Here is a 25,325-nt window from a genome sequence, read left to right as displayed (position 1 = left end):
CAAAACCAACTTTCCACCAACGACTGTCACTCCAACAACGGTCATTGGCACTTGGTGCACAAAGGGTTCCAGTGTTGGACCAGTCCCAGCTTGGTCAGATGCGTACATGAACTGATGAAGCCTCTTGGATGAGAGGTAAAACGACTTCCAAATAACCAAGTCCAATTGTTTTTGACTTAAAGTTCTTTGGGGATAACGACAACCTGGACAAATGAGAACATTCACAGGCGTATTAATAAATGTTTAAAAGGCGTCAGTACACTGCAGAATCTATCAGACTCCTGTGGGCCACAAATGGGTCCACCGACTTTCCAGCCACATACAATAATTTCCTACGAAATGTTGCAAAAGATATTAGATGAAAAGCAATGAAGGACAATTTAATTTCACACGAGACGACTGAAATGAATTCATTTTGTTTATTGTTTGGAGATGTTACCAGTATTGTTTCATCATGCGGAAAATGTTGCACGCTTTGTGATTAAATTATCATAAAAACATTATACAGTTTTTGTCAGTATACAGTCATGATGTCATTCAACATAGTTTATCATATTTAGATATGACCAATTCCTCAGCACTGAGCTGTTGCTACAGTAAAGACTTACTGTATATTTGGCTAGGATTTGCTAGAATAAGCAATTTAACAAATACCAACAACTTTAAACAATTACAAAAAAGTGTCTGAAATTCATGTCATTGTTTCAGACAATTTAATATGGTTGAAACAAACATGAAGTACATCACCTCCCCACTTTGTCAAGACAAGCACACTGCTCAAACGGCCCTACGTTTAGGCCATATAAGAGCGATTTGGGGCTGCAGGGGAAGCTCTGGGGTGGTTTGAAGTTTTCCAGAGAATGTTTAGATTGTTGTCACGGTGGCAAGGACACAACCATTAAGCTGTCGTCTGAGGTGACGCACAGGTCAATCAGACAAGATCGGCCTTGAATGTGGTATGAATAAACAAACGTGCAAACTCGGGCAGACATTACTTCTTTTTCACAGGCTTTCACAGTCATATAATTGTACTCAAGCCTGTATACTTGAGGTGGGGTAAGAGAAAAGAAAAAACTCCCTCTCTTACACACACTGATCACCTCTCGCTCTTTCCCTTTTACTTACAACTTCTGAACTGACACAGGGGCCTCTGACAAAGCCTCCAGTGTTTCTGGGGGAACTTGGTGCCAAGAAATAACAGGCTGCCTGCTTTCAAAGACGGACAGTTCCCCCAACCTCCGACACACACACGCACACGCACACGCACACTCACACGCACACAGCCACATAGAGTGCAGTGCTTGCTCCAGATGTGGGGCCTGTCACCCTTCAACACCCCCAGTTGCCCTCCAAATAACTTTGCTTTTTTTTTTTCTTGATTCCTCCCTCATTTGTGCCTAAACCCACATCATATCATGTCTCATACGTCCTCTGATGTGGAGCAGCATTTAGACAATTTAATGATCCCTTCCCACCAAACTACACACACACACACGCACGCACGCACGCACGCACGCACACACACACACACACATACACACAGAGTAAATGGACTGGTGTATATTGGGTCAGACAGGTAATCACACTCGAGTGTTCAAGCGGACTGAGCTAGGAGGGGATATCATTTTATTTTTTACTACCTGCTCTACTCAAGAAGCCCTTACATGGTGGTGAGGAGGAATGTGGCACACAGTCACCACATTGGTGATGTTAGCTGCAGGGTGTGTGTATGTGTGTTGTTTTTATTTGGTCAGCTTTAATATGGTCAGAGTGTGGGCCCAGCTTGATGGATTAGCAAGCTAGCTCTCCCAGTGTTGTGATAACTAGCAGCGTCTGTACTACTTAACTGGGTCCAGATGAATGTTGGTGAAGGAGAAGGATACTGTTACTAGCGCACTGAAGAAAGACACACACACACACACACACACACACACACACACACACACACACACACACACACACACACACACACACACACACACACACACACACACACACACACACACACACACACACACACACACACACAAACCAATACCCTGGCTTACTATGACTTTTAACCCTAACCCCAGGCCTCTAGTCTTAAGCCTCTGCGATGAAAGCAGTAATGAGACTTGATTGACAAACTCAGCATGTGGATCCCCAAAGCATGTGGATCCTTATGAGAAACGCAACGTGTGTCAAACACTTAACTGTTTTATTAATGTAGTAGACTCAAGCACGTGGGTGTACACCTACACCCACATTCTTTCATGCCACATAGAGAGAGCAGACACAGACATATAGGAGAAAGCTTGGCAACACTCCACCACCGCCTGGTGAAATGGATTTTGCTCATGCAGGGTCTTTTATTAAAAAGTCCTCTCCTGGAGTGTTTCTGCGGTCAGCTTACTCCCCTCACCCCACCCCTTCCCCATCTCCACCCCGCCCCTGCTCTCGCTCCACATTTGGGAGCCATTAGCAGGCTGAATGGGAGGCTACTGTACACCCCCACACATAATGCGTGAGGCCTGGCAGGGAAAAGCCTAGATTATGGTTCACCATCATACAGGTGTGTATGTAAAAGACCGTATAAAAACAGTCCTATTAAATTCCACATTCTCATTCCACTGTGATTTATATATTTTCACATACAAACTATACGGCACACAAGAACAGTATTACTATAGTTTTGACCAGTGAGCACCTTCTCTTACTGTTTTTCTCTCTTTGCCTCTCCCCAGGCGGAACATTCTCCTGATGGGCCCGAGGAGGGCTACGGCTCTTTCCACCAGCAATACTGGCTGGACGGGCGCATCGTGGCAGTGGGGGTGATTGATATCCTGCCCACCTGTGTTTCCTCTGTCTACCTGTACTACAACCCAGATTTTGCCTCACTGTCTCTGGGCTCCTACTCTGCTCTCAGGTTGGTTGCCAGGACTTAGACCGTCCACATCATCCAGTTTCTGTAGTTTCGAAAGCCTTCTTATGGTTGTCGTAAATACAATAGATGGTGGAGGTGATTGGTAGCCCTGATGGCTTGTCAGTGCTCATGTTTCATGAAATCAGAACCATATTTTTGTTTCTTCCTGTCACAAAGAGGATGCTGATGCAGGGATTCCAACTTTTTATGCAGCAGCAGATTTCCTATCAAATGATGAGGGCAGTAAAGTATATAGCAATATATATAATGTCCAGAATATTTACAGTAATTATACTATGTCTTAAAATAATGATTCGATGTAGCTCCCTCCAAGAGAGGAATTGCTTTGCCTCTCATAGGTGACCATTCCTTCTTTGTTCTTCCTCCCTTCCCATTCCTTCATATTTGCCCTCCTCTTAACCTGCTCTCTCCCTGACTCTTGATCTTTTCATCTCCTCCCAAATTTTTATCTTTCCTTAGAACTGTATACTATAAGTGCAATAATACTGTAGGTTGGGAAAAGTACCTCTTTCTTCACACTTGGTTGGCTGAGGCAGTGCTCTGTTTGTGGTTCAGCTGACGACAGTTCTCTCTGCCAAGAAGAAATAAGAGAACACACACATACACTACAGGCGCACATATCTGCCGTTTCCTGTAAAATGTAACCCAATAATGTGAGAAAGGCTTTTTAAAATATTTCTGCACAGATGTGGGACACTGGGTGATCTCCGCTTCAAAGTTGGCGTGTACAGGTGTTCGTATGCGAGGTTGTGAGCAGTCAACCGTGAGTGCATGTGTAATCGCACACTAAGTCAGCCCGGCAGTTCGGACAGACAGACTCTGCTCATATAGAGGGAACACCCTGGTCATCATAAGCACACAGTTCCCCATCAGTTATTATTTTAAGAGTCTGACTCCAAGAGTAACACAGAGTGCTCGGTGTGTGGAGGAGGCCTTAGAGAAGGGAGCCAGCGGGACTGAAATCCTCCCGCTTGTTTACAGACACCAGAGCCTGGGCCTTTGATCAGGTCTGGACACTCCCTAGTCTGCTTGGCCTGGCTGACTCTGTCCAAAACTTACTGTTCAGAATGCACGTACTGTACATGCACACGCCCACGCAACTTGTACAAACATTCATTACATTAGATGGTGTTTCTTCTCCACAGAAAGCCAAAATGGATTGGAACCTGGGCTATTCAACCATGTACAAGTGCGCTCCTTTGAAAATAAGCATAATATGGGACCTTTGAATGCACCTTATTTTTTTTAGTTTCTAGAACATTTTTTCATTGCTTTATTTTAAAAAAACAAACAGATTTTTCTCATAGTCTGAACATACCTGCATTCACCCTCTATCTGAAATGCTCCATTTCAACACATATCTTCAAGAAGCCCTCCCTCAGTCTGCTCTGATTGGTGTTTCCGGGTCTTTCAAGTCTTCCCTCTCAGCATCTATGCAACATCACTGCAGCCGGGGAATGACTAACAGCACTGTAGCAGCACTTTTAGTATTGTTGTGACCTCACAACCATACTGAGGTATTGAAAGCTTGTTTAAAGTCACAATTGCTGAGAACAGGTATTTGTGTTTTGATACTTTTACAGTATTTCAGTAGCACCTTGACTTGCTTTAAAATCACAAAAGACATGGAAATCTCACTTTTTACAGTATGGGAAACAAAAAAAAAAAAATCATGAACATTTAGCAAGAAAAAAGTCATGGAAAGGTTACAGATAGACGGGGAAAGGTTTGGGAATTTTACACAACTACTTCAGTGGGAGCCCTCATTTGCTGGACATATTTGACAGGGCATCATTTGAGAAAACAGCCCTTACAGTTGTGGTTAAATAGGCATGTTACAAAAGTACAAAATGAGTACAGAACTGTATGTATTTTTGGTCCTCTGTACTGTACATCAGTACGTGTGTATACGTGTGATTCAGCAGTAGCAACAGGAGAGGGGGATATTGAGAAATCTCTTGCAGGAGTGGAGCTCCTTCTGCCATGGGCCCAGAGGACAGGAGGAGGAGGAGGAGAAGTAAAGAGGCACATAATGAGGTGCCTGAGGCGCTGTTTGTAGGAAACACAGCTGGTGTCCAACCTCGATCACTTTCGTATGGGGATGCCCTGATTATGTTGTGTTGCCCGTGATCCTCATCCAAGTTCTTAAATATTCAGTGTTTGCTGAAACTGCACCCAATCTAAGTTTCCTTTTTTTGTACATAAGAAATTGTCAGAATGCACATGAAGAATACACTACGCCTACATTAGAGTTAAACTATTTTGAATTTGAATTAAAGAAAATCTGCATTACAATTTCCCATTAATGATTATTGTTTTTAAATAATATATTGTATAGTGTCCATAGTTGTGCATCATTTTTAATGAAAAGGTGCAGTGTAAACCACAGTAAGCGTGGTGTGTTACACATACACAATGTAGCAGATACAAAGCAAAAAAAAACCATGAAGAGTTTGAATGTAAACTTTGCTTGCCATAGATAGCGATGGAGCATTGCTGTGCCAGAATCCGGCTTTAGATATACAATACTGATCATCAATGAAGGCTTTAATTCTTTATTTTGCAGACCCTGTTTTTTTATTTATTTACAGTACATGCATATATGTGGGATTTTGAGTTATTTTCCTCAGTTGAATACGTTTGTGTGTGCTTCCCATCAGTAGTTGTTCACTCTGCGTTTTATATCTGGCTAATCAATGATGTGCTTGTAGTCTTTGATAATGACATGTTTCCGCATGTGTGCGAGGTTGCAGTAAGCACCTTGTGGTATGCACTACTATGGGCCGTGTGCGTGTGCGTGTGCGTGTGCGTGTGCGTGTGCGTGTGTGTGCGTGTGCGTGTGCGTGCGCGTGTGCGTGTGTGCGTGTGTGCGTGTGTGCGTGTGTGCGTGTGTGCGTGTGTGCGTGTGTGCGTGTGTGCGTGTGTGTGTGCGTGTGTGCGTGTGTGCGTGCGTGTGTGCGTGTGTGCGTGTGTGCGTGTGTGTGTGTGTGTGTGTGTGTGTGTGTGTGTGTGTGTGTGTGTGTGTGTGTGTGTGTGTGTGTGTGTGTGTGTGTGTGTGTGTGTGTGTGTGTGTGTGTGTGTGTGTACATCAGTATGAGGGAAGCTGTGCAGGAGCAGAGGGTTTGATAATTGGCTTGTGCTGGAGTGTCAGATGGCTGAAGAGGGGATAATGGCGGACTCAAGCTGCTGCCATGGGGGTGGAGGTGGGGGTGTGAAGGCCTCAAGTGAAGGGAGGGGGTGGGGGGTTAGGGCTTTTTGTGAATGGGCCCCTCGCCTCTCTTGACCCCCCTCCCCCAATTCAGGCCTGCCGGGCGCTTTTGTGGAGAGGGGATGGGAACCCAGGAACCTGGCAGCAAGCGGGTGACCTTCCAGCACCTCGCTCTAGCTGCCTCTCTTCTCCCTCCCTTTCTCTTTCTTGACCCTCCTCTTTTATATTCTCCTCCTGCTCTCTCTCTCCGCTTGTCTCTCCCCCTCCCTGGCTTTGCCTGCTTTGTCCCATGTCTTATTTTTCAGTGCATCTATTTTATTTTAAGGTCTCTTTCTCTCTCTGTTGGGTATTGTAAGAAAGGGAATTATCCCCCTTCATTTGAGTGAGTGAAACACAGAGGGTGGAAGGAAGAGTGAAACAAAAAGAGAGAAGAAAGAGGAGCTGGAATTTAGTTATGGAATAGTGAAGGAAACAGTGGAGGGAAAAGGGGGAAAATGGGCTTTTAGAAAAAGGATGCAATTAAGGAAGAAACTATTGTGGAAAAATAAAGCAGGCAAGACATTTACTGTATTTGAAGAAGCCATATAAATCTTCCAAGTTCTAAATCTTTATTTTACACGCTTTCTCCCTCCTTTTTCGCTACCTTCTTTTCTGCTGGAGGCTTCAATGTGGATAAAGAGCAGGCAGTTGTTTTTGTGTAATGAAATGAGACCAAGGAAAGCTGCCTTTTTCAGGGTGGGTGTTTACTTCCTCAGCTTAGGCACTGCTCCTGTCAGAGCTGCTAGTACCAATTTCTCCTTAATGCCCTCATTTAAATGCTGTTGATGAACTAACCTGTAAGAAAAACACATTTTAAGTTAGTTGGTATACATTTACTGTTGACACTACTCTGTAGATATTGTAATATTAACTATTCTAAATCAATCTATACTGGCTTACTGAACTACTCACTGTAGCGTCAACTATCATAATCATGAATTTAAAAACATTAAATCACCACTAAAATATGTGATGCATCTACATGACACCCATGTCACTGTGTAAATTGCAAACATGATTATGTTCCATCTGAAGTTTAAAACACTGCACACTGCAGTGCTGAATCTCCAGCCAGGATCAGCTGAAAACGAGAAAGTGGTTCTGGAGTAAGCATCATTTGTAAGAAGCAACAACACCAACTGCATGCATATGTGCTCTTCTGAAAGCCTTCTGAGCCTTTTCTCCTAGTGCCTCACTGAAAAGGTGTGTCTGTGTGTTTCCTGCCACAGGGAGATTGCTTTCACCAGGCAGCTGCAGAAACAGTCCCCTAAGCTGTCCTTCTACTACCTGGGCTTTTACATTCACTCCTGTCCTAAGATGCGGTACAAGGTATGCATTGTCTCACATTGGCATGTACACATTTCTCATGTTTTTCATCTTTATATAAACATAAAAATATGCTTTCTAAGTTGAAACAACATTTCCACATCACCTTTTGTGTTGTTCACATAGTATTATATTAGTTTTGCGGTTAATATATCAATATTTTAGCAACAGCGAGAGGACTGCTGCAACACTAGATGACCCTTATGTGACTTAAATACACCCCTGGCAGTGCAAATACAATATAACATACATCATGCAAATTTAAATAATGTGAAGGCAACACTGCTAAATTTTTGTTCCTCTTCTCTGTCTTAAAATCCAAATTTCTGTTAACTGTTAATGATAACCAGTTTTAGAGGTCCCATATGCCAATTTTCAGGTTCATACTTCTATATAGGGTTTCTACCAGAACATGTTTACATGCTTTATCTTAAAAAGACACAATTTTTTTCTCATACTGTCTGTTTAAATATACCTGTAATCACCCTTTGTCTGAAATGCTTAATTTTAGTGCCTATCTCTATAAGACCCCCTCCTGAAAAAGCCCAGCACTGCTCATGCTTCTGGTCTGACTCGTTACTCGTTACTCTGGTTGTTCCACCGCCCGTCATTCACATAAAAGCTTCTGTAAGCTATTTTGTTGCTGTTAGCTGACTTACTTCTAGCGAAATGCTCTCTGGTAAGCAGCCATGCTGTCTAAGATTGTTATTGTGAAAAGAAGAAAGTAGTGAAGCTGTGCTGCTATTGATAATGTGGAAAGCAGAATAGTTTGCCATCTTGGTTCAGACTAAGAAGCCTCCTTTGTGCCATAACGTGAGTCGTCATTTTGCCTGGAGCTCGTACCTGGTGGCAGGCAGTGAAAGCGAGGCCTATAGAGAACTAGTCTAAATGCCAGTGGTGTCATTATCCTATAGCCATTACATTGTGCGATGAACATTTACGTCATTGTGATGAGTTAAGACAGAAACGTTTTCTGCTGGCACTTTAATTTAAAATAAACTTTGATTAGATGAGCAAGAGTCTCAGTGCAGAAGCAAAGGTCTTCTGCGGTTTTAACTTTGCTTCGTGGAAGCAGGCATTAAAAAAACGAATCAATGAATAAAGTGGAAAAGAAGATTAAATCGATCGAGCTGGTGCCTGTATTAGCAGAACTCTGTTAAAAAAAAAATGAGGAAAAAAACAACACAGCTCTTATTACTGACCAAATGTACCGATTCACCATCGTTTCTGAATCTGTCCAAGCATCTGCTGTAGTTTGGCAAACATACACACATACATACAATACACACCACTGTGTTTCTCATTAACATCAAATGAACAAGCTTTCAACTTCTAACAGAACTTAATCTGAATGTATTATCATTTTGTGGGCTTTTGTTTTGGAAGTCTGTCCCCACAGCCGTGCTGCGACAAAATATCCCTGCTAATTAAATCTATGCTTTAACTTAATGGTGGTAGCTTTGTCAGAGTAAGTGACTAAATCGAATACTCATACCTCCACTGAGTGTGTTTTACTGGTGTTTCAGACCAAGAGTAGCTGCGACTTGGGTTTGTTTTCATATTAGTTTTAATATTTTGTGAGTAAAATATAAAGCTCATGTAACCAGTAATATTTCTGTCAGGTAAATGTGGTAGTAGCCTACAATGTTTTCATCTGAAGTAGAAGTACACAGTAGGTAGTAAACAGTTGAGTTGCATTTCTTTTTGTGCTTTGGGCTTTTGCAAGTTATTTCAGGATACGAGTTAGAATAGTAATTAAATACTATGTAAACATAATAGATTGAGCTGTTTGGTGCACAATACCACAGGCCAAGCTATCAACCAATTCCTAACAGGCTTGTTTTGAACAGGCACTGCACTAATATACTAAAATGCACATGGAAAAGTTATTAAACCTAAAACAGCTGATTCATGTGCAAAGTGGCTAGAGGGGAGGCACAGGCAAGGAAGAGAGTCGAGATGAGGCTGCTGAAGACATTAAAGGTTGAGACAAAGGTCACACTGGTGACGGCAACTGTAACTCAGCAGCAAGAAGTGTGTTGCACACATGCACATATTTATGCTTAATTATACACAAAATACATAATGTAAATGCAAGCACATGCCCACAAGAGCTGCTACCCACAGACATGCTCACATTCACACCAAACACCACGTAAAGGTATACAGCTTTAGAACAATCAGAAAAATAGCAGCCTTTCCAAGTCCATTTGTCTGGCCAAGATTTACCATTCATTCTTTATTTCTCTCATCCATCTACTAATTCCTCTATTCCTCTGTCATTTCATTCAGCTCTTCCCAGAGCTTGTTCTTGTCCATGGGAGACTGATGTCTTGTTGGGGATTATGGCAAAATGCCACATCTTTTTATCCATTTACATCTTGTTTTTGGGTTTGCATAGTGCTTTGCCCATTTTCTCAGTTTGGAAGTCTGTGTATGGAATGCATGTGAGTGTGTTTGTTCTGTTTATGTGTCTGTGTGTTGAATCTTGATCAAACTGTTTGTCTGAGAACGCCGTTACCACAGCACCTAACCCCCCCCTGCGCTGGTATTCACTCCCCCAACCCCCCATATCTGTTCTTGTGTGTTTGCCATTGCAGCGTCTTGTTCACAACCTCCCCACTTCTTCCCATTTTACCCTTCGAGAGGAACACAGAACAAGGGTGAGAAGGTTGCCCAGTTCCCACCTTTGGGCTCTCACACTCCCACAGAAACACACCCGCACTCAGACGCACTCTCACCACATGCACAGTGTCTCGCTCCATTGTCTGATTTGCATATGAGCCCAAGTAGTTCATTAATGCACAGCCATACTGTGGAATTGTTTAAGTCCCTAAGATGGGGAGCCCCTAAACTCTGCTGTTATTGTGCTGGAGGTTTTCTGGTTGCTGGATCTTAGTCCTGCTGCTTGCCTCTTTAAAGACCAAAACACCAGCACTTGAACCCTGCTGGACACCACTCAAACCCCTTTAACACCACTCCCTCTATCCATTTTACCCACCTACCCCCTCCTTTCTCCTTGTCACCTCTTCAGGGAACTTACTTTACCCATCGCTTTCTCTGACCACGTTTACATTTAAAACTACATTTCTGCCACTTCAGTTGAGACGTCTGTGCGTGCGAAGCGGGTACTTTTCACACCCAAATAATAATTTAATAAAATGATAGAAAATATTAAAAGGGCTGGTATATACTTGTCAACTTATAAACCCTTCACACACACTTCCAACATACTTCACTCAGCAAAATCATTGAGTGGCTTACTTTCTGTCACCTCCAACTCCACATTATTGCTATTCCGTGTTTTAATGTTACCAATTATCTTATACAGGTGTTTTAAAAAATAAATAATTATTTGGTCAGAGGGCTCATTATGGCAGCCAAGGAATTTCTCCCGTGGTTGGCAGGTAGTCTTTATGACACTCAATCAAACCAGTACATTATACTTGTGTGGAGTATCTAGCCACCAGAACTCTACCCAACTCAGAATTTTGTCCAAAAATGATTACAAATGAGCGTTTTATTTGAAACACCTCTTGTTAGTATGAACACATTACATGTTCCTTTTTTCATATGTACAAAGCAAATCTTTATTGGACTGCTAGATTTTTAAACCGAAATGTCCCAGAAGTACACTGCACACTGGCTGATGAAAAAAAGACCCAGACAGCTCGACTCAGGGGTCTGGGACGGATGATTGGAATATTTTAATTTCAGGAGTCAGCCTTACTAGCCACACTTTTCGAATTGATCTCTTTTTGTCATGGATGACACGGTCCTTGGTGACAATAATAAGTATTAATCTCTTGAATGGAAAAGAATAGATTTGAAAGCTTTAGATCCATATTTGAGCCATATGTCTAAGGTCATTTTTAACAGTGATTCAAATGTACAGTATCTACGTTTGTGTTAGCTTCCACTAGTGTAAGCTTCCACTGAATTTCAGTGGAAGCTTATATCGCCATCCTCAACTCAACATGCTGAGAGGAATGCTAAAAACAGCATCTATCTAAAACCAGTTTCTCCTCTGGGGAATTTCACACAATTGTTCATACAGTACTGTCATTCCCTGAGGAGCAATAGAAGTGCATTATTTATGTAACTGACACCAGCAGCGGTGTGAAAGGATTTTTAGAGTGACTCTTTATAGTGTTCATAGACCGACTGGAGAGTTTTAAAACAAGTAGCAAGGTAACACTTTCTTAAGCCTCTACCTAAGCGGTTCTTTTTTCTGTTTCTGTCCCTTCGTATCTTCCTGCTGCATGTTAGTTAGGGATTTGGCTGTTTAAGGCTACCGTCTAAGAGTGGACTGACTCTTATCTGTGTTTCCCTTTTAGAGTTTTCTTGATTTCTAAGTTGGTAGGAAAGTCTGTTCTGCCAGGTCACATCTCTGCAAGTGCAGGGCAATGGGTGATGGGTTTAAAACTTCTCAGCAGTGCCAAAGCCTGGACATGGTCCTGTAGAGTAGCCTTAAAGCGTCCTAGAAGACTTGGAGTCCAGCCAGGAACAGAGGGCTGCATGGCCAGTGTCAGACCTTTTCCTTTGTTCTCAAAGCTGGGACGAAGCGTCCCACAGAGGTTGCTGGTTTGGCTGGTGGGTTCGAGGTTAGACGTGACATCCTGCCCCTGGCTCCTGTCCCTGGTCCTTTGGCCCTCCCTCGCTCTCTGATGTTGAGCTGTAAGGAGCAGAAGGTGAAGCTGTTGGAGGCTAAATGAGACCAAAGGTCTTGGCCCTTCTGCCACTTCTCACATTTCCTCTCATGTGAATTATGGTCATATTTAGAGTAAAATAGATGATATACAGGATATGCTTTAGGGCGGGGCTACCTTGTGATTGACAAATTTTGGTGTTGTCTGGTTTGAGTGCTGTCCGCATTTTTGTCTCAGAACTTCATGTCGACTTCTTCTTTACAATCTGTGTTTGAAACCATAAACCAGTGCCTTACCTGGAACTTCAACTCACACGTTTTTTTCCCACCATGTTTTATTCCCTTATCCTCCAATAACTCCACCATCCAGCTTCAGCAGCTCGCAAAATGTACTCAGAGTTTCATTAGCTTTCATTTGATACATTTCAACTTTTCATTTTGGACAGAGCAAGAAGTAAAAGATCCACACCAAGTTGTAGTGATTTTCCATTTCTGTGCAGAGGTGTGTGTATGTGTGAGCACTTGTCCGTGACGCTTATTTTAAAGTACTGAATAAGCAGTCTTTGATGATAACAAACGAGGCGGTCACCAACTTGGCTTTAGCAATCTGCAGTACCTGGTCTCAACAGATCTAGCACTTTTTAAGTGTGGCATACACACACACGCATACACACACACACACACACACACACACACACACACACACACACACACACACACACACACACACACACACACACACACACACACACACACATGCAGGATACCCAGTCGTACGCAGTTAGTGAGGGAGTGAGGGTTACATGAAGTGGCTCTTACTCTTGTTATTATTGTTCACAGTGAAAGAATGTCTCGTTCTGAGCCCAGGAAACCATTAAATTTTCCACAGAGGGGGAGAAAGAAAGAGTGAGCAAAATAAGTGAAAGGAGGAGGAAGAGGACAGATGGAGAGAAAAAAAGGAGTGACAAAATGTGTGCCAAATGAGAAAAGGAGGCAAGATGAAAAGGATTATTCGTTTCCCCGGCGGTACTTCACTGACTTTTAAAGAGCCCTTTTTCGCGGCAGCTGCACCTCCGTTCCCTTTCAAACCAACTTCTCTTCGTCCACAAACAACAAACACTGTCAGGGAGCCGCTCAGTTCTCTAGCAACAGCCAGCAGTTTACCACATGGCTTTTGAATTCAGTGGACCTGAAATGAATCCATCCAGGTGTCGGCCACTGTGTGGAAGAGCATGTTTGGAATCCATTTTGGTTTCAGTCAATTGCTGCTATGCTAATGTTTGCCTTAATCAGTGTGTGCCTGCAGGCTTTTCTGTCACCTGCTGCATGAGCTTAGTTCTCATGATATCAATTAGACATGACAAATAACCTCTCCGCTCAGGCATGTACATCGGTCCTCCTTTTTTCTCAGGACGTTCGAATACACAGCTGCGCACTGAGATGTTTTTAAAGTTGAATAGTGGTAAATACTAATGTTCTCTTATACTCTTTCATTTTCTCACTGATTCAATATCGATTCAATTAATTCAATCCTGAATAGCTGGCCCAAAAGGAAAAACAAAAGTAATTTTTCTAAATTATTGTTTGACCAGCAATGTACATTTATGTAATGAATCACTCCCTCAAATAGTCTTCTCTCCAGGTACGCAGTTGCATGTTGTAACATGCTTAAAGTCTCCGAGCCACAGCTATCAGGACCCTGCATGCATGTTGTTTTCATTCAAGAGGCCCATTCAGACAGTATGTTATGTGTACGTGCGTGACCTCACATTCTGCGTGTCACTTGTTGTACATCTGGGCAGATTAAGAGTGACAGTTAGTGAGTTTGAGGCATCTAGAGGCCCCCGATCCCTGCACACTGTGCCATACACAACCTTTAAAAAAAAAAAAAATAGGTTGTATTTGTTCATCAGGGCATTACTTTATTCCTTTACCTTATCTATGCATACATTTTCTAAGCCTCTGGCAAATTAGTTAGTGGTATTTAAAAGGTTTATGGTTTATAGTGTGGAACTATGGGTTTACGCTTCACAGGCGCTACAGGTCCAGGCACAACACAGCCACCCCTTTCTCTCTTTCTGGCCCTATTTTTTTGTTTCCATTCATCTGTCAGCAACTGTACACGAAGTCAGCCACCATGCTGGTCTGGATGAAAGATTGATATAGAGAGAAAGGAACAGCTCGGACAAACTTTTCAACTGATTTCGTTAAAACACGGCATCACATTTTGTCCATGTAGTCGTGTTATTACTGGGCTAGTAGGCAGTGATGAGGATTCTGTTCCTCCAATTGTCATAGCTGCTTGATAAGATGCACTAAGTCATGACGACTCACATAGTGGTGGTATAAAGTTACTGTGGTGAGTGCAGTGTTCCATGTTGAAACTGATGGCCTCGTGTTTACTGTAATAATTCTTTTACTTTCTTTCCTGCTCTTTTATTTTCCTTTAACGAAACGGTATTCAGTTGGTTTTTAGAGGGTGTTTTTTGTGGTAGCCTTACCCCCCAACAATCCTCATGCCCATCAAAATAGGATCAAACCCAACCTGGCCCATTTTCACCCTCTCTGTGAAATTTATAGCCAAAGCATACCCCTTTTGCTGCCTCACAGCTCCCCTCCCCCTGTTTTAAATTGGAGCCTTTCTGACAGAAACAGTTCTGTGTGATTTAGCTCGACAGGGGACCACCAACAGTGCAACTCTCAGCAGAAACATTTGTTTAAAGTTTTTGATAATTTCTCTTCTCTTTTATGCCTCATCATCTTTTTTTTCCTTGTGTCCTGCCACGTTTGTGTTTTTAACAAATCATTAACAGGCTACAGCACAGATGAGGGGCAGCCACTGCTTGGCACCACCTAGAAGGAGCGCTGACAGGGTGATGGTCTGAGGGAGCAGAGTTCAAGAGGTCAGGTCAGACGATTCAGTCTTGCTGTGTGTGGAAGCACAGAGGTGGAGGGGTAGCAGAGAGGGTAGGAGCAAGGGGGGAAGGTGTGAAGGTCACAAGGGCGAAAATGAGAGTTTGGAGATGGTGTCATGCTGAGCCGATCCAGAGCCCTCTAGCTGCCAGCCTGAGGTGTTTGCCTTGCCATTAACCGCTATTTATTTTCAAACCTGCTGCAGCTGCGCCGCTTTGTCTGAAACGCCTGGATTCTTTTTGGCAGGGGAATGCATTCAGATCTTTGATAAGCACTACTGGACAGAATGAGCTGGTCTCATAAATGCAGTCAGACACTTTTTCAGAATGTGGGTGGAGGGCCTCGGGTTTGGTCTTGCAGTTGGAAATTTGAGGTTGGGTTTTAAGACCAAAGATTAGGGGCTGCGGCTCTGACTGCAAGTCAGTAAGCTGTGGTCTGTGTTAGACAGGCGTAACAGCTCGCCTGCCCATAAAGACTAGAGGAGATAAAGAGATAAAAGTGCCCAGTCTGTGAGCTGATGCCCATAAAAGCGCTGCCATTGGTTCTCAGGGCTCCGTCGAAATGCGATCCTGTAAAAATATTTTCTCCTCATTAACCTGTCATCCGTGGAGCTGTGACGCATAGCCAGGCGAGGGAGTGCTGGGACAGAGTCAGGGTGGGTGGAGGGGATTGTGCAGCTTGTCTAGGGGCCCAAAGGGGGAGACTTACTAGCCCAGATGCTTTATTTGAAGTTTGTCCTAAGGTAATGTGTTGAGTAGGGTGAAAAGGCCTTGGTGGGCCCGGAGTGTTTAAACAGCAGCAGTTAGCGTAAATTGTCTCAAACGCCGACCCCAGACATGTTCAGGGGACTCGCACACACACATACACACACACACACACACACACACACACACACGTATCGTATATGTTCATTTTGTCAGACTGTGGTGAAAGTGCCTCTCTGTGGTCTATTCTGAGACACGGCTTGTTTAGACATGTCTTTCACTGGTACCTTCCCTCTGTCCAGCCTGCTTCGTTTTTTAGTGTTATTTGTCTAGCTGCTGTGTTTGTGTGAGCTGCACTGTTTATGTGTGTCCATCAGCAGCTAGAGGCCCCTGGCCATGCCCCCTTGTCTGGGCAGAATGTATGCGTTTCAACAGTCCTGGGACCATAGAGGGGGGTGTATTGTGCAAGCTTAATGTTTAAGAGAGAGTACGGATGTAGGGATCAGGGCCTCTGTTTATTGTGTTTTGACTAAGATTGGCTGAAAGTGACCCTGGGTCAGAGTGCTGGCCCGGGCCGGCCTAGGTTAGATCTGCTCAGCTCTGGGTCACACTTGGTCCCTTTGTATATCCTCAGAGTTCAGGCTGGTCCTGAGTGACAACCAGCTGAATAATGTACTGCAAGGAGGCCATAAATGTGACATGGTGACCGTATTTGTCTGTTTGAGTCAAATGTCCTTGTTCTGCTGAGAGTGCTTGACAAATGCGTAATCCTGACACAATATCCCATTCACCATTGTGTTCAACCTGCTGTATTATAAAACAGGCTCTTTTTTGTATTGCATGTTATTTTTGGATATCTTTTACTTGAAGCAAACAGAGCAAGGTCTTACATTAGTGACCTCATCTATTCTGCGACAAGCCTTACCTCACACTCTTGGAGCCGCTCTGTCTCATACTGAAGTAGGTGTTCAGTTGACCTGCAGATAACAGTATTGGTACAGAGTATAAAGCTATACAGTAAAAAAGAATAGGCTCATTGAGACGGCTCTCAGATATTCTGCAGTGCCTGACTTGTGCACACACATAAAGGGACACCTCAGTTAGGGGTAGGGTGGGTGAAAACTTGACTGGAGATATGAGCAGGAAATCAGCAGCAGATGTGGGTGTAAAGTAATGCAGATGGAGGCAGGGAAACCCTGTTACTGGGAAACTAAGTCCACCTCCTGTCTTCTGGTCTTTGCAGAGGGTCACTTTGAACCATGGCACTCGTCCTTTAAGAGGTCTCCCTCTAATGTGAGATGTGACAGTGTCATATTCTATCATAATTAATATTATAAAAGACAATAATATAAGTAATAGGGGAGTGGGATGGGGAAACAAAAGGAAAATATGAACAAAGACTAGAATAATGATATGACTTCAACTAATTAGTGGTTTTAAAGTGATTCTGCCTTATTAACTTAAAGTCGCCCTCTAAAGTCGCCCTCCACTCAAAAACTTGTTTATGTCCCCTATAATGTCTGACATTGACTACAGTGACTTGTATCTGTGCAAATTTTGTCACTAGAGAGGTGTTTTCACATTCCTCCCCTGAAGGAAGAGATCTCTGTGTACTTTCTCAACCCAGAGATATTCAATTTACAATTATTTCAGACAGAAAAGCAGCAAATCTTTGCATTTGAGAAGCTGAAACTGAAGCTGCCATACATATTTGACATTCAATTGTAGGAAATTGTTATGCCAGGGCCAAAAAAAAAGGTTGGCTACTTTAATCCATGAATTCCTCTATTTAGCTATTCTGGCTATTGCTATGATGTGTTCACATCAAAGGGGAAACAAGCATTTTGTCAACGTGTTAGCATACAAAGTCAACGCGAAGTCATGAATCGACACAAATTCGCCCCCAGGTTACGCAAATTAATTATAATAATATTTCAACAAATTCATATGCCGCTCTGTTGCAAAAGCCCATCAGCACTGAGATTCCCTGATCAATCCAAACAATATTGAGAAAACAGGCATTTAAAAAGTTGTTTTCTTGTCGTCTTGCGGACAGACATGACAAAGCATGGTTTCAGACTTTTTCCCAAATCGGCTTCATGATGTAGTTATTTTGGTATCCTTTTGATAAGCTTATTATTGCAATAAAATCACAACAAAATTTGTACCTCAAGTAGCGCTGGAAGCAGCAGTCATCTGGAGGCACTTTCTGGAGAAGGCGGTGAAATTCACCAAGCTGTGTGTTATGAACCCTTTGTACGTGCCTCCACAGCAGGTACAGAGCAGCAATAGTGGTTATTTCGGCCATGGTTGATGATGGAAAGAAGGAAAGAAACTTTTTTGCTGCCTAGAGTTCTTTGTCTTGTGCAGTAACGCAAATAAACACAATTGATCCCAACATGATCACACTGTCAAACTAACTCGTGGAACTCTAAGGGGAAAGTTTGCGTTGCATTAGTGTGTTTCTCTGTTTTCTCCACACAAACCCATTTTGTTGTTACCAGAAGTGTAAAACACATCACATCCTATCCAAAGGATGTGTTCTGATAAAGACCAACTGACGCACGCTTTTAATGTAGCAAAATATTAAAGTCTTAATACCCTGTTTAACTGGTTATAAGCTGAGTTAGATTAGAAAGGCACTTGTGGCTGATGGTGTCTTGCTTAATGAAAGCTGTCTCAACTCTACACATACAGAGCTCATAGTCGGTCAAGGGGGAAGAAAAGAAGCAGAAGGCAAAAGTGGTGTAGGTTTTCACGAGGATTCCTTGGCTGCAGTGAGGCACTCGATTTATGTGTCTGATTAATTGCTTTTCATATAAATCATAGGTACAGGCCTGTGGCATTTCTCCATGTCTTAAGGTGTGGGAGAAAACAAGACAGAAACGGGGTGAAAGGGTGCACAATGAAGGAGAGGAACAAGGTGACAGTTGTGTGTTTGAGTCATTGAGTTTAGTAATAAAGTTCACTCTAACAGCAGGGCCCCTGCTATCTCTATGTGTGTGTAAAGTCTGTGTGGCCTGAAAAGAATGAGCGATGCTGTGTGTCAGAGGGAGCTCGGCGTGATAATAGATCTGCAAAGCATTGTGCGACTGCGTGTCAAGCCCTGTGGAGATATCTGTTTATTTACTTGTGATGATTGAGCTTGTGTAATTGTTTACTCCGGGGCAGCCTTTTATTCAAATCAGTCATTTTCCCCTCCGTCTTGTTAAAGTTCAGTACATTGGGAAATCTGCACTGTAGAAGATTGCCTTCCTATAAACAGTGACCTCTGCAAAACAGCAGAAGAGTGCATTCTGTCACTTTTAAATGTACAGTCTCCATTTTGTTTTATGTGGCTGCGACTCAACGCTGCTCTTTATTTCCCTGATCCGTCTGTTTTCTCTCTCATCTCCATCGCACCCTCTGACTACTTAGCTCATCCCCCATTTCTGTCTCTCCCTCCCTCTTCATCCCCGTTTCCAACATACTCTCTCAGCGCTGGGCCCCTCCGTCCTGGCACTCAGACTACTCCTATCGCTTCCATCAGCTCGCCTCAGTCCATGTCTCAGTGACGTTGAATACCATCCCGTTACCCATCTGCACCTCATCTTCTCTCGTCCCTCCCCATCTCCGTCCTATCGCCCTCTCATTTCTCACACATCTGACGGCAGCCAAGTCTTTGTGCTGAAGTTTGTACGTGTTCCCTTCCTTCTCCACTTGTTTTTTTTCATCCCGTCTCGCGTTGTTTTACGTCTCCCTAAACGAACCTTTCAGAGGTTGTCAGTCATCGGCATCACCTCCATATCCGTCTAAACATGCATGCTCAGAAAGGAGGGACGGATGGAGGGATGGTGACTGATTGGTTTGAGTGGAAGGCTTTGAGCGTTTAGAAAGGGAGGAACAGAGCCACTAAAGAGGGAAGGACCAAACCAAAAAGATGTTCTTCGTCTGGAAAACCTCATCCTGGTTGTCTGTTGAGTGGTCGGGTAGTCCTCTAATGCAAAAACACACGAATACACACAAAAAAACCCTCATCATTAAGACATTCTGTAGCCTTTGCATGCCATTAACATCCACCCAGGAACATAGATTTGTAGGAATAGGCCATTTTCACTATAGGCTGTTACACTGCACTTCAGTCTTCTCCCTGAAGGATCTTGAGTTAAAGTCGCAAAGTTTTAAAGTTTCAGGAAACCATTACTGCATTCTCTGTTGCCGTTAGATAAAGGGATGGATATTGTGAGCAAGGAAGTAGAAAGCACTGGGCTGAAGAAGAGCCAGAGGAAGCTGTAGGGGTAGCTGTGAATTACGGACCCTTCAAGCACCAACCTGGGGAAGGAAAAACATAAGAGGGAGGATAAAGAAAGTCAGTGGTGAGTTCAGTCTTCGCTTTTGGTCCAATAAAGAAAAGAAGCTGACAGACCAAGCTTTTCTTTCCCCTTTTCTTTTTTCTTTTCTCTCTCCTCTGTCCAAACCACTAATAGCTGCTGTGTCCTCTCACACTCCTCCGTCCTTCTCTTCATCCTTTTCTTCTTTTCAGGGGGAGAAATGAGGAACTGTGCCTGTGCCATGACCAGACTGTCTGTCATGTTGGCTAGATAGACCTTTCTTTCTGTTGAAGCTTTACAGCAAAGAACTGGATATATCATCTTAAACTGGAGACATAACCAGAGGCTGTCAGAAATCGGGAATCCACTTTATTTCTTTTACAAATGCACACTGATACAAAGTGCAAACACACAAAAGCACAGCTGCTTTTTTTCATAGATTAATGGCTTATCCAAAGGTGTATCCTTGCATGTTTTCATTCTTGCACCCTTTCTCTTGAAATGCTAGCTACTCTGTCCACACGTGTGTGTGTGTGTGTGTGTGTGTGTGTGTGTGTGTGTGTGTGTGTGTGTGTGTGTGTGTGTGTGTGTGTGTGTGTGTGTGTGTGTGTGTGTGTGTGTGTGTGTGTGTGTGTGTGTGTGTGTGTGTGTGTGTGTGTGTGTGTGTGTGTGTGTGTGTGTGTGTGTGTGTGTGTGTGTGTGTGTGTGTGTGTGTGTGTGTGTGTGTGTGTGTGTGTGTGTGTGTGTGTGTGTGTGTGTGTGTGTGTGTGTGTGTGTGTGTGTGTGTGTGTGTGTCGCATATAGAGGCATTTCCCACTGCAGTGTTGAAGGAGTCTATAGAGGTGATGTAGAGTGTGAGAGTGTCGAGCTGACTGCGCTGACAGTTGTAGAAGGCTGTAGGTTGTTGGGACACGGAGAGCATCCGATCAATGTGTGTGTCCATTGCAGCTACAGATGCACAGCATTCCACCACCTTTCATCTGTTAGCAGAAGCACTTAAAGCATATTTGTGTCTTTTGCTTCACTCTGAATGACCTTTTACCCCCCGAACAGCCACTTTCGGCCTACTTGACTGTATGAATTAAGAGATGTAACATATATAAGATGTAATTTTCTGCAGCTAGCAATCTGTCAATTAAAACAGTTTTATTCTTCATCATCATTACCGTTTCTGCAGTCAGCTTCTCTCGGTGTTGATTGTTCAGGAGGTATTTTCCAGGAGGTCTCCTCCTCTCCAAGACAAATGGACCAGGTGATTTCTCTGGGTTTAACCATTGTTGGTTGATATAATGTGAGTAGACAACTCAACAAAATATATAACATAGGTCTAGTTAATTTTAGACATTGTAGTGTGGTGTGTTGAGCAATATATAGCATGTTGTGGACAGAGCAAAAGGGTGGGTACAGATGAGGAGCTGAAACTCTGACTATGAGCGTTTCCACCAAATTCTTCTGTTTTCCATTTCTCAGAGCTGTAAAGCAGTCTAGTTCATTCTCATGGCATCCTATCCTGCATGTAAAAACAGGCAGCATATTTTCCATATAGGCCCACTGACAGATGGGTCTTGGTCAGAGCGTCAAGGATGGTATTTCCTTTGTCTTGCTTATTTTGAGTTCATAATGACATCTGTGTTTTTTTTCCTTCCGAGTTTAATCGTCCAGCACTTTTTGACCTCAGTTGTGTAAAGAATGTTGGAGTCTTTGTCCTACAGTTTAATGTCTCAGATATGATAAATATTATTGAGTGTTGAGATGGTGCAGCAGGCTCGTTGCAGGCGCCTGTTTGTTTACAGAGCTATCTCTGCAGTTTGTGTTTGTTTGGTGCCGTGTGATAGAACACAGGTCTCTGATAATGGACTCTCTTTCTCCTCCTCCTCCTTTTCTGTTCATTCAACCCCTCACTCATTTTTTTTCTCTTTGCCCTGCAGCTGTTTTTGTTCAGCTTGGTTTACTTTCCATCCAAAATGTTAGGTCAAATACAGACTTGTACCCATTTCACAAGCACACATTACAATATGCTGGTGTGGTGTGTTTACATTTCCTGCTCAGCATCACAGACAACAGAGCACTCCTGACACGGAGAAGCATGACTCAAACAAAGAACTTTAACAGATCCAGGTATCAACCCTGATCCTGACCCTGAGGTCAGTTTACAACTAGGGTCACTAGAGTAAAGTGAAAATAGTGTTAGGGCTGCATCAGATTATTATTTTTTATTATCAATGTATCTGTCAATAATGTTTGTAAATTCATGAATTAGTTTATGAAATGTCCGAAAATGATTACATTAAAAAAACCAAGATGTTGTCTCCAAATTCCTTGTTGTCTCCGACAGACGGTATTACATTTATGGCAATATTAAAAAGATAGAAGGAAATCCTGGCATTTAAAAAGATGTTGTAAGCGAATGTTTGGCAAGTTTCCTCCATAAAACACCTAAATAACCAATCAGTTTATAACCCTCTCTCTCACTCTGTCCCTTTTTCATTCCCCAGGGGCAGTACCGGCCTTCAGACCTCCTGTGCCCAGAAACTTATGCCTGGGTACCAATAGAGCAATGCCTGCCCCAGCTGGAGAACTCCCGCTATGCTCGTTTCAACCAGGACCCTGATGCAGGTACGACTATGTTACACTGTTGGCATTATTCAGTAAAGGCATTTCATTTCTGAAAATAGAGAAAACGCCACTTTTTTTTTTTTTTTTTTATCTTGAATGAGCCCATGAACCTTGTGTTAACATCGTACCCGGTTTTACTGTGATGGTGTATTGCTCTCAGGCAGTAAACAGGGGTAAACACAGTGCCGGCAGCACTGATCACGTATTCTCCCTCAGCATGATCCCCAGCATGGTCAGAGCAGAGCCAGCACTGTCATTATGAACACATTGCCATTTGTTGAATATTGATATTAGTTATAATAAACCATGTGCAGAAGGTAGACTTGCAGACGCAGAGTGAAAGTGAGGTTGAAAGTTTTGAAAGGAGCGTTTTGAATGATTTTCTACATAGCCGATATGTTTTCTTAACTCGCTCTCGGCTCACTCTACTTTGTTGCTTCTGCATGTTTGTGGTCTAGGTGGTGTTCTGTGAATATGCTGTGAATTTATTTATTTGTTTTGCATCATATGGCTCAGCACCTCATGTACAATGACACGGTCGAATGGGTATGACACTGCTCAGCCTCAGAATAAAAAAAGTAAAATAATATGTACCATACGGATACTGTATTTTAGGAATTAATATAGGACATGAATGGAAGTTGTTGGTATGAGTGCACATTGTGCATATGTTGAAACATGCACACATACATATAAATGCTGTGGATATCACAAGTGCCTGTAACCAGAGTGGTTGAATGTATCGGGGCCCGTCATCTCCTGTTTACTATTACCCATTAATCTGCATCACCAAACAGGCACCCAACAGAGCAGAACTACTGATAGACAGTAACAGGAGATGTGAAAAGACAAGAATTTGATCGCCAAGTAGACTAGGATTGATAGATGAAGGGTAAGAGAGGGAGTAATAGAAGAATAGATGGAGGGAGAGAGGGGGGAGACGTGACAAATATGATTTAAAAGAGATTGGAAGAGAAAGGGTGGGAGGCTGGTAGTTGTATGCTGGCACTAGAAGAGAGAGAAGTCCAATAAAATGAGATACAGATTGACAGGGAGGTGGAGGAAGAAAGAAGGATATGTGAATGTGGAGAGACGGCTTAAAGTTGTTGTAGTGAGGTCCTACTTTGACTCAGAGCCGTGCAGAGAGGTTGAAACCAACACAAAGGATGAGCTTCAAAGAAAAAAATAACTCTCTGTGGCACAGATGCCTGTTTCCTCTTTTTCAGAATCGAAAATCCTAACACTTGTCTTAAGGAAATGAGGATACTTCTTTTCTTTTTTTTCTGTCCTTTTCTTGTGTACTCAAGTGGTCGTGAAATCACCACACCCAGGAGAAATAAGGACATTTAAAAGACCATTAGTAGTCTGGTCATTTATAACGTTGCCATTAACAGCTTAGCCGGTGGTAGGTCTGACCTTTTTTTGTCAGTTATACCATTAATCCTGAGTAGGCAATAATTACTGAGTGCAAAGTGGCGGCTTCAGCCATTTTCACCGTGGCTGGAGCGTGTTTGTGTGTCTGTGGCTCTTGTGGGGCGCCCATTCCCGCATGGACTGTTGTTCTTGGACAGGATTATTTCAGGCCTAGCTGTCCAAACGCAGTGCCGTTACATTTCAGTGCTGTCTGTCTTGATGGTTAGCTCTCAGGTCTGTTGCCAAGATGTTGTGGTGCCAGACTGTAGTGGTTGTGTGGAGCTTTCTCTCTTCTCCTGAAATACACCCAGTGGTCAGTCAGCCACCAGGTCAGCCTGCACTGTCATCAGCAGGTTAACAGCATGGCATGCTGTTGAGGCCCAGGCCTAATTGGCAGTTTGTCAATGTGTGGCTTGTTAGTTGCCTAAATAAAGACATGTTGCAATCTGTTTTTAAGACCTGGGAAGTCCTCACTGCATGTAATGGTGTGGAAATGTGCTTTATATGTTTACGGTATTAGCTTTTGCATTTTATATCAACTACCTTTAAGTAGTCAAGTATGACAAAAAATACAGTTTTTGTTGAGGTTCTTTGGTTATATGACCACAAATGATATTCTATCAAATTATGAACATTAAAAAATAACATCATTTCAGAATAAATCAAGAATTCAGCGGCTCCACAAAATAAACTTTATTTTAACGCAACACAAATCTCGATCTACGCGATATTGGTCTAAAACTCTATATATACCGCCCAGCCCTTGAATAGGGTAAAGCTTAATTTTGGTACATAGAATAAACATTGTAGAGTGAGATATATGTTAAAAAAAATCTTAAGAGACATTCTTCAAAGTGAGGACCTGAACCTGAGAACAAATCTTCTTGATCTAAAATAGGGAAAAACTATTTGAAATGATGTTTAAGATCGAAGTTCCCATTAAATCGAGCTCAGGCCCTGACTCGAACTCCAAGCCTCACCCAGGGGTGAAAAAGAACCATGGTGCTGGGTGTGTGTTCAGATTGTAAGAGTGACCGGGTTACAGAGCTGTCTTAATGAGGTGTGTGAAGACAGCTAATCTAAAGTTTACACAACTCTGTCCAAAGCGGGCTCACATTGATTGCATGCCTGTTACTGACACATCCAGGGCTCTGGGGCCTCGTTGTGGCCTTGTTATGGCCTCTTACAAATGTACATACAGTATGTACACACACACACACATTTG

At 42.8% G+C, this 25,325-nt stretch overlaps 1 protein-coding gene across 3 annotated transcripts in view; it reads left to right on the top strand.

Moving 5' to 3' along the window:
• ate1 (arginyltransferase 1) overlaps positions 1–25,325 on the top strand; it is a 60,379-nt gene that overhangs the window by 30,056 nt on the left and 4,998 nt on the right. For all 3 annotated transcript variants that reach the window (XM_083922393.1, XM_083922392.1, XM_083922394.1), the window contains 3 exons: positions 2,724–2,905; positions 7,400–7,499; positions 22,567–22,687. In XM_083922393.1, the coding sequence (XP_083778519.1) occupies positions 2,724–2,905; positions 7,400–7,499; positions 22,567–22,687 (403 nt within the window). The remainder of the gene's footprint in view (positions 1–2,723; positions 2,906–7,399; positions 7,500–22,566; positions 22,688–25,325) is intronic.

Source organism: Echiichthys vipera (genome assembly GCF_963691815.1).
Source record: "Echiichthys vipera genome assembly, chromosome: 11".
Taxonomy (NCBI): domain Eukaryota; kingdom Metazoa; phylum Chordata; class Actinopteri; order Perciformes; family Trachinidae; genus Echiichthys; species Echiichthys vipera.
Note: the sequence above shows the minus strand (reverse complement) of the source record. Positions and strands in the feature narration are given on the sequence as shown.